At 44.4% G+C, this 10,075-nt stretch overlaps 1 protein-coding gene across 1 annotated transcript in view; it reads right to left on the reverse strand.

The window, feature by feature from the left end:
- Positions 1–1,020: 1,020 nt before the first annotated feature.
- Positions 1,021–10,075, reverse strand: part of LOC105527854 (talanin-like) — a gene marked incomplete at its 5' end in the record, with an annotated part of 15,771 nt that continues 6,716 nt past the window's right edge. Inside the window, 3 exon segments of the mRNA XM_011964345.1 lie at positions 1,021–1,096; positions 5,115–5,199; positions 8,561–8,568. Coding sequence (XP_011819735.1) covers positions 1,021–1,096; positions 5,115–5,199; positions 8,561–8,568 — 169 coding nt within the window.

The following is a 10,075-nucleotide window of genomic DNA, read 5'->3' on the forward strand; positions in this document are numbered from 1 at the left end:
CCTCTCTCGCCCTCCCACCCTTTTCTCTCACCTTCCTCCCACCACTTCCTTGCTATTTTAGACTCTGAACTGTAAATTCCTTTGAGGGCAGAGGTTATGCATTAGACAGCTGTCCATCAGTTCCCTCACATGAAGCATCTGTTACTGAACCTGGTTTACAGCTACCCTCTTGGCTGTTATAAGCAGAGGGACCTATTGGAGACTTCCCCACTGGGTGGGGCATTAGAGGACAGTGCTAGTGATGGGAATGAAAGGGAAATGCAGACATAAGAGATATTTAAAGGGAAAATGAAAGGTCCTGGTGAAGGATGAAGAGAGCCCAAACCTTGCATCAAGCTTGCAATCCCAGCTCTAGTATTTTAAAGCTACTTTTAGCTTTATTCTCAGGCAAATTCTTTAACTTCTCTAAGCCTCTGTTTCCTCATTTGTAAAGGTAGACAATATTGTCTACCTCCTTGCTTGTTGTATTAAACGAGGTAAGGGGTGAAAATATCCAGCATGGGACCTGGCATTCTATTTAGATCCATTTTCTTTTCCTCCCTCTGGGCTTTGAGAACATGGTTGCCAGAGGAATGGTGGACCCATTCAGAGACGTAGGGAAGTAGCAAACCAGCTTATTTCATGGGTAAAGAAGACTTTGACTTGGGGCATGTTGACTTTGGGATGCTGTTAAATCCATCTGGCAACTTAATGAGGGATAGGTACCAGTTTCTAACCCACCTTCATAACTTATACCCATTGTTATGGGAGGATTAGAAGGAGATGATGGCTTAGAAGGTGTGATGGTTAATACTGAGTGGCAACTTGATTGAATTGAAGGATACAAAGTATTGATCCTGGGTGTGTCTGTCAGGGTGTTGCCAAAGGAGATTAACATTTGAGTCAGTGAGGGGGAAGTTGTCAGCATGCTGTGTAGGCTCTCTCGCAAGTAAACTCAGGTGGATACAGGACAGGACATCCACAATCCACCACTACGGCCTTATCACACTATCTTTTTCACCTCTTTTCTTCTTATTTCTGTTAGCTGCCTGAAGGCAAGCCCCAAGGAAAGCATATGGCACCGTGCCTTACGCCTAACAGGTGTTCTGTCAACAAAAATGATGATTGTCCATTTGCCTATGAAGACAGAGAAAAGGGAGAAAGATTAGATTCAATAACTGGAGTTCCTTGTTTAAAGCCCAAAACTGGGCTGGCTGAGCTGGCTACCGTGAAACTCAGCTATTTGGCCAAAGCAGCACACTTCAATCTAGATTATTTTCATGACACAGGTATTACCTAGAAGTTCAGGGAGATAAAGAGACAGCTTGTTCTTAGGAAAAAATCAAAACACAAAAAAATCCCCTGAGTTTGAGAAAAAGTGGGAGAGGATTTAATGAAGGCACTTACATGTTGGACTGCAGCCTCCCATGAATGGAGCAGCATGAATTGCCCTGGGAGGCCTTTGGCAGGGCTTCCTTAAGACAGGGCACTGGCCCATCCAGTCACACAATATTTATGCTCTTTAGACTTTAAAAGTATTTTTTGTAGTCAAAAGTGCTTCCACCCTCGACTTGCTGTGGATAATGATTGCTAACTAAATAAAATAAAGCTAAAAGCTTATTCTGCAGGTATGAACCCCTGCAGAAAACTATACTAGAACCTGACTGCTATGGACTGAATTGTGTCCCCCCAGAATTCATATATTGAAGTCCTAACCCCCAATATGACTGTATTTGTAGCAAGGGCCTATACAGAGCTAATTAAGGTTAAGTGAGGTCATAAGGTGGGGCCCTTATACAACACAATTAATGTCCTTATAAAAAGAGGAAGGGAGACCTCTCTCCATCAAGGGAGGACACAGAAAGAATACAGATTCCTGAAAGCCAGGAAGAGAGCTCTCAGCAGAAACTGAACTGGCCAGCACCTTGACCTTGAACTTCCCAGGCTCCAGAACTGTGAGAGAATAAATTTCGGTTGTTTAAGCCACTCAGTTGATGGTATTTGGTTATGGCAGCCCCAGCTAATACGCTCATTCTAGCCCCATCCCAGAGGCCCATGCTGAAGTCCCAGAAGCAGTGTTAGCAAAATGAATCTTATACTAGAGCAGAGCTTTCTCATCTAAAAGTTTTATGACGTTTTTCATCACAGCTAAGAGGGAGAATTTGGTCAAGAATTGTTATGTCCATCCCAGAATCAGTGAGCCAAGGTCCCCTAGCATGTAGCCCAATGCCTGGCTCATAGTATAAGCTCAAGAAGTGTTTGGTGGCTGTAACTTTGGAACATCCCAAGTCTAGATTGGAGGTATCTTACCTCCTTTTCCTGGGCTCTTCGGCACTGCCTTTTCTCTAATGTCACTTAATAGGTGCTAAGAAAGTGCCTCTCAAAGCTACCTACAATTATAATCTGGGTTCAAATTCCTAACTGAGTGATCTTGGGCGAGTTAAAAGTCTTGGTTTGGGCTCCTCCAGAAAAGTTCAGATCCAAGTAGGTTATTTGGGAGTAACAGGAAACACTAGTGTGGTGGTAGGAAGAAGACAGAGAAAGAAAGGCAGATGATGGAGTTGCATTGTCAAGAAAGCTGCCACTGTGGACCACTGAAGCTTATCCCATGGGGGACTGTGGAAGCCAGCATAGAGCACATGCCTCAGAATCAAATCCCATCCTGCCACCAGAGGGCAAGGGAGCCGGGGCATTTATACACCAACTCCTGCCAATTATTTGGTGATAGCTGCTCCTAGAGGAAATCTATTCCCCAATACATCCGGCTTGCTGCGTGCAAGAACACACCAGGCTCCAGAGGTCAGTGGAAGCTCTCGGGCCAAGATCCTGCATTTGGAAGATGAACTGGTAGGTGCTGAAATGATGAGGGCCAAAAAGATGTGGGTGGGTCACACACAGCATCTGCCATCTATAAAAGGAAGTCTAGTACCCTATTCCATTAAATGAGTTTGTAGTCGTAACACACTTGGAACAGTCTATGGGATATAAATGCTATAAGCGTGTGTGGCTGATAGTATTTTTCACATGAGGACACAGTAATTTTCTGGTCCCATGTGCTCTGCTAGAACCTTGCCACTCTCTATTCTGGGAGGAGTCTGTTTCCTCTCCCCTTGGACCCAGAAGGACTTTGTGACTTCCCTGATGCACAGTTTGTTGCAGAAGTTAAGCTGCTGGTTTCTACCAGTAGGTCATGTAAGCTGATAAGGACCCACCTGCTTTTGTCTCTTTCTCTCTCTCTCTCTCTCTCTCTCTCTCTCTCTGTGTGTGTGTGTGTGTGTGTGTGTAGAGAGAGATAGAGATAGATAAAACACACACACACACACACACACACACCCCCTCTTGGGAGTCCTATTCCTGAAGCCACCATGCTTCAGAGATCACATGAAGAGACAATGTAGGAATAGAGAAGTCCAAGAAGCCTCAGCTGTTGAAGTCCCCAGTGAAGTGTCACCTTGGGTATAAATGTGTATACATTTAGTGATGATACCTTTGATATGACCCTAGCCACAGCCACCTAATAATGACTGCAACCACCAGAGAGAACCTGAGCTACATCTGCCCGATTACTCTCAACCTGAATTCCTGATCCACAGAAACCTGGAGAGATAATAAATAATGATTGTTATTCTAAGATGCTACATTTTGAGGTAACTTCTGATGTAGCCATAGTAACTGGAACAGTGCCTGATAAGTAAAATAAATATAATCTCACCTCCTCAACTTATAGGCCCTTCTCAGATATGAAATGAAATCTTCATATTCTAGATTCCACATTTAAGCAGGTGGGTCTAGCTCAAGCTAATGTTCTAACAATCAGATCTTGACAAGATTAGACTTTGCAATATGCAGAAGGTTTAGTTCTGGACTGGACATTGTGGTGCTTCCTCAGTGTTCATTTTGATCATCTTCCATTCAAGGTTGCCCTGGATATCTGGTCACTCATCCCTGCCTCCAGCAGGAGGCCCTGAATGGTCCAAGCCATTAGGAAAATTCAAGCATCTTGCCACAGTGATTGGACCACACAAGTGAAGCATAGCCAGTCAGTGGTTGACTTTCCCCTAGGACTGGTTAGGAACGGAATCATCAGCACCACATCTGGGACTGTTGCTGAAAAATCTAGGGCATAAAGGCATTCTTTCTCCAGGAAATGTTGGAGTCAGACATGCATGCCGGAACCACTGCAATGATTTTGCTATCATGAGGGAAACCAGCCGGAGGATGGAATCAACACACAAAAGAGGCAAGACAAAGAGAATTACAGAGAAATGAATCTAGAGCCTTGACAAAATCATGCTTAAATCCCAGAGTACATCTACATTTTCAGATATGGGAGCCAAGATGTTGCTTTCCTTGTTTAAACCGTCTTAATATGGATATACTATTACTTGGAACCAAATGCATCATAATTAATTCTGGTACCAACGCATCAGATACTGTCACAAAACCTAATCCACTCCTGTTCTGCAGAGTTAGAAAAGAGGAACAATGTGTAATCTAAATAAACCTTTTCCAGCACTTTCTTTGGACATTTTTGTATGAAACCTTGAGTTTTGCCAAGAAAATAACTACCATTTTCCTGGCTATATCTTTGATATAAATGTGCATACATTTAGTGGGTGTATTAATTTCCTAGGGGCTACTGTAAACAAAGTACCACAAATTGGGTGGCTTAGAACAACAGAAGTTTATTATCTCACTGTTTTGGAGACCGGAAGTCCGAGATCAAGGTGTCCACAGGACCAGGCTCCCTCTGAAAGCTTCAGGGAAGGATCTATTCCAGGGCTCCCTGAGCTCCCAGTAGCCTCAGGCATTCCTTGGTTGGTTGATGGGTGTGTTCTCCATGTCTCTATGCATGTCTTCCCTCTATGTGTCCGTCTCTGTGTCCAAATTTCCTCTTTTCACAGTACATGAGTCATATTGACTTAGGGCCTATTGTAACACCCCTAGTTTAACTTGGTTACTTTTTTAACATCCCTATTACCAAACATGGCCACATTCTGAGGTACTGGGGGTTAGAATTTTAGTAATATCTTTTGCCAGAGGAGAGGAGGATGCAATTCAGCCCACGACAGTACGGTAGAGGAAGTGGACAAGGAGGGTGTACATGAGGAGGAGAAGACATCAAATACAGGAACGTTAAAAAAAAAAACTTACCAATCACACAATTTTGGAGTTGTCCAAGTGTAAGAAGGCCGATATTCCTGCTTTGACTTGTAGAGACTGGGGTTCCTGACTGAAGACACGTTCTCTGCAGAGACATGGGGATAGAGATGAACACAGAGCCTGTGTTGCCTCTTTTTTCTAGCCTAGATGTTTTCCTTACAACAATTTCTGTTTTGTTGCGTGGTTTCTTTCTTTCTTTCTTTCTTTTTTGAGGGAATACACACAAAGCTTTGACTTATATTATTCTCATTGCATCCAACTGAATGAAATTTATGAAGCCTCTTGCACACTGTATTCATTGTTTGGGTTGGGATAATTGAAGTGTCGGGAATATTTGCTTATTGAAAACAACTCAGGACGGCCCTGTGCACCCAACTGGACCAGGGCCACAAGACATGCCACATTCTGGACAGCTGTGTCCTATTGTCTTTTACAGCAGGGGCACCTTCCCAGGTAGATTAATTTCACACCTGGGAATGAGCAGTGGGTTAAGAATTAGAGGGCATTATTTCTAGTGTGGACTTCACAATTCACTCACTGTGTGACTTCGAATAAATCATTTAATGTCTCTGGACTTCAGAGTTTAATGGACATAAATAACATGGTGTTTTCTACCTCATAGGGATACTATGTAGCTCAAAAAGGAGAATCTATATGAAATACTTTAGAAATCATAAAATGCCACCCAAATGTGTATCATTTACAATAAAAAGTAATCATGTCTACTTCTGCTTAAAGTAGAACTTTGAACTAGGGAAGAAAATGGGCCAATGTTCTCATTATTCACCATTTTCTCCCCAAGATCCATCCTCCACACTTTTCTGACCTGCTCTGTACCTTGGGAGACTGAGCACTGCAGATTGCACTGGCTAGACTTCATTGTCTTGTGGCTTCTGGGTGGTTTGGCTAATGAGAAGTGCTTATAGGAAATAGGGAGGTGGGAGGAGAGAAACATTGGGGTACTTATTCGTTTTACTCTTCTGGGCAGTAGCTGTGTTCTCCTATAGCCACCACTCCGACTGGGCAACTGGTTCTACCCCTTTGGCCCTCTTTAGGCTTCAAGTAACTCCATTCCCTCTGCTCCCCTTCGGGATGAGGAGGATGACAGTGTATGAATGTGGCTGGTCCTCGGTGCCTGACTCTGCAAATGGCCTCTGCATCATCACTCTTCAACACTTTGAATGCGCCATCTGATTCTCAAGGGACCCTGACACAGGCAGCATCATGACCATGATGTGGGCGATAGCTCAACTCTTTCTGAGGGAATCCTCTCTCTTTTTGGGAATGGTCTGAGTTCTTTCTTTTCTTTAGCCATTGAACAGGTCTGCAATGTGATGTTTCTCTTGTAGAAACAAGCACCAGTGGATCAGGAAGAGCTATAAGGATTGGAGGTCTTCACTGTCTTCCATCAGCAATTCGAAGGTTTCATTAGGTTTCCCAGGAGGCCAGGCCTCTATTCTTTCTCTGGTACCTCCTGCCTCTCCTTATATTCAGGCATTTTCCGAGTTCAGTCTGCCCTTCTCTGGAGGTTACCCCCGATCTTTCGTCTGCCCTCATCTCTTGCCTGTGCCTTCAGGGCTCCTCAGTGACTCTCCATGCAGAACACAGCCTCTTTTCTCTTTCCCACACCCCAGCCCCGGCTTTCCTATTTCTGTTCATGCTGCCCAGGCTTGGAATTCCAGCTCATCTCACACACCTTTAGTCACTCCTTATGTGCAAGCAGGCACCAAGAGCATTGCTTTCTCCCTTCCCACAAGTCCCTGCAGCCCTCCCTGCACTCTCAGTGTCTCATTACTGGACCTCTCTTTAGTTCTGAGTTTCTGTGACAGGATGTCCGGTCAGCCTTCCTGCCTACAGTCTCTCCTCAATCCTCTACAGACAATAGACTTCTGCCACCTTCGTTTTCCTAAAACTTGGCTTCCATTGTGCCCCTTCTATGAAAACCTTCAATGACCCTGCTTCAAAGTCTGAACTCCTGACCCTGACATTCAAAGCCCTGCACAGTCTACTTCTTGGTCTACTTACTACCTTACAAGCCCACTCTCCTCTCCCTGCTACCCCGTGACTACATCAGGGGCTTTCCAGCCTCCACTGCCCCAGAAATGCTGCCCTCCTGCCTCCTGGCGTGAACCTTGCCTATTCTTCCAAGCTGAACCCCAATGCCACTTGCTCTCTGAAATCTTCCTTGACCACTACAAGCGACAGGGAGGCTTCTTTTCTTTCAACCCCTCTTCCTTTTCTTTCAAGTTCCGGGACGTATTTGCTGAGCTGAGCTGAACTTCGTCTCCTAAGAATGTTGTTTGCCTGAGCCATTTGAGACTTGTAGCTCCCTGACTTGTACTGCTGTGCCGTTAGAATGCGGGTTGGACACACGTGTCCTGCATAGTATTAGGCCCTTACTATTTACCGAATGAATATATAAATATGGGAAACACATCAACTTATCCGAACTGCTGATCGTTAAGAGATTAGACACATATATGTATTTTTGCAAGCTCATAGGTCCCTGACACTAAAGTCATACATCTACTCAGGTAGGCTTTTGGTCTAAAAAGGAACAGGGATGATGATGACAAACAATAAAATATCTACCACTTCCTGAATACCTGCTGTGTGCCAGTGCTTCACATGCAAAATCTCTTTTAACCTTTTAAACCAACTTATATTAGTATTATTACTAACTGTACTTTATGAACCAGGAAATGGAAGCTCAGAGTGACTAAGCAAATATATCTAGTAGGGGGCAAGGCTGAATTTGAACCTGAGTCTGGGAATGCTCAAGTCTGTTCTATCAACCAATCAGTAGGCAACCTTTAGAAGTATCCTGCAGGAGGCCCCGGGAGTGTGGAGTATTTAGTGTGTAATGCATATGTGGCACTTGTCTACCTCATCTTCCTTCCATTGAGGGCAGGAATCCTATCCTGCTGCTGTCTGTATCTTCACAGTGATTCCTATGACTTGGCTTTGCATATAATCGGCACTCACTAATGATTTATTAGTTGATTTTCAGCTCTCCTCCACTTCATACTTGAATTTCAAGTGTTTTGTTTTGTTTTGTTTTGTTTTTGAGACAGGGTCTTTCTCTGTCACCCAGGCTGGAGCGCAGTGGTGTGATCATGGCTCATTAGAGCCTCGAACTCCCAGGTTCAAGTGATCTTCTCACCTGAGCCTTCTGAGTAGCTGGGACTACAAGCATGTGCCACCATGGCTGGCTCAAGTGGTTTTTTTTTGTTTGTTTGTTTGTTTTTTTCTCAAAGGATCTGGCCAGGATTGCACTATAGGTTTGCATAGGAATTCTCTTTCCACCTACCAGTACCATAAAATCTTTAGTTAATATAATTATTTGTCTCTAGAGGTCTCCCCTTGAAGGGGCTTGGTACTGTGTCAACTTAGCTAAGTTGGAAATATTTCCCAGAACTCTCTTCCCTGTATCATTGTAGATTAGGATTGACCACAAGAGAAATGTTCATGAGACTGGGAAGGCAGAAGGGAAGGAAGCAGTAGCCACTCTTTGTGGATTGGTGTAGGTGTCAGGCAGACCCCATAGCTCACGCTGACCTAATAGCTCATCCTCTTGGCATGGAGCAGTGCCTGGGCCTGCAATTCCTTCAGCTCCTACCCAATCTCCTCCTTCAGATTCTTGAGTTGCAAACTTACTGTGTATGCAGTCTCATGGAGAAAGTGTTGGCTTCTGCAGGTTCCCCACATTGTCAAAATTGGAGGCAATAAGAGGCATAGGTGGGGTCCATTCTGTCCTCATTGTTCTGAAGCAGGAGAATAGGTCCTGGAGGCAGGAAATGGAAGGCCAATTCATGCTGACTTCCTAGAACTAAATCAAATGGAAAACCCCAACTTTCCATGCCCAAGTAACAAAAGGACCAGATGCTACTCCCTTTGCACTGCCCCCTGCTGTCCTTTTGCAGGGCAGATGAAAAATTGAAAGTAGCTCTGATAGTCCCCTCCTGCAATCAGTCAGACTGGTCATGGGCCAAGTCTTCATTTGCACAGGGTGTAACTTTGTAACTTCACTTCGCCTCTGATTGGTCGCTTTCTACAACAAATCAGACTGGTTGCAGGCCGCTACTTCATTTACATAGGGTGTACACCTAGTAACCAATGAGAAAACTCTAGAGAATATTTAAAGGTCAGAAAAATATGTACCAGGTTCTTGAGCTGCTTGTTCAGGCCAGCTCCTACCTTGTGGAGTGTGCTTTTATTTTAATAAATTGCTTTTGTTGCTTCTTTCCTTGCTTTGTGCATTTTGTCCATTTTTTTCGTTCGAGATGCCAAGAACCTGGATACCTTCCAATGGTGATGGTTCTAGTTTTTCTCACGCTTCCAGTTAATGTTGCTCTCCTCACATTAGATCCAGCCTTCTTTCCTGATTACCAGAGCTGCCCAGCTACAGCAGCTTTAGGCCCCCACCAGGTACAGAAGCAGCTTGCCATCACCCCCTTCACCAGCTCCCACAATCGTGCTCATCTTAATAACAAATCCCTTGTTCTGTATCACTCAGAGTGACCCTGCTTCTCCGATTGAACCCTAGCGGATTCATCCCTCTTCCCTGAGTCCCCAGGATATGGTGTCTCTGGTCACGTGGCCACCTCAAAGAAATGTGTTTATGGTAATTGGGCAAAGTCACTGTTAAAGCAGGAGGAAAGCCTAGAATCGGGGAGCTTCTCACTCTTACCCTTTCCCTCCCCACAAGGCTATGCTGTTTTCCAAGGCAGGAGCTAGATCCATCTGTCTTATAGCGAAACCCAACTTAAGACGCTTCAGTATTATTCAAGTCTCTACCTGCCTCAGCAAACCTGGACTGAACTCAGCTCTGATGTCACTGCTTTTGGAGGTTGTGTAGCCACTTTTTTTTTTTTTTTTTTTTGAGACGGTGTCTCGCTTCGTCACCCAGGGTGAAGTGTGGTGGCGCGATCTC

This window comes from Mandrillus leucophaeus, unplaced genomic scaffold (assembly GCF_000951045.1).
Source record: "Mandrillus leucophaeus isolate KB7577 unplaced genomic scaffold, Mleu.le_1.0 Scaffold694, whole genome shotgun sequence".
Classification (NCBI taxonomy): domain Eukaryota; kingdom Metazoa; phylum Chordata; class Mammalia; order Primates; family Cercopithecidae; genus Mandrillus; species Mandrillus leucophaeus.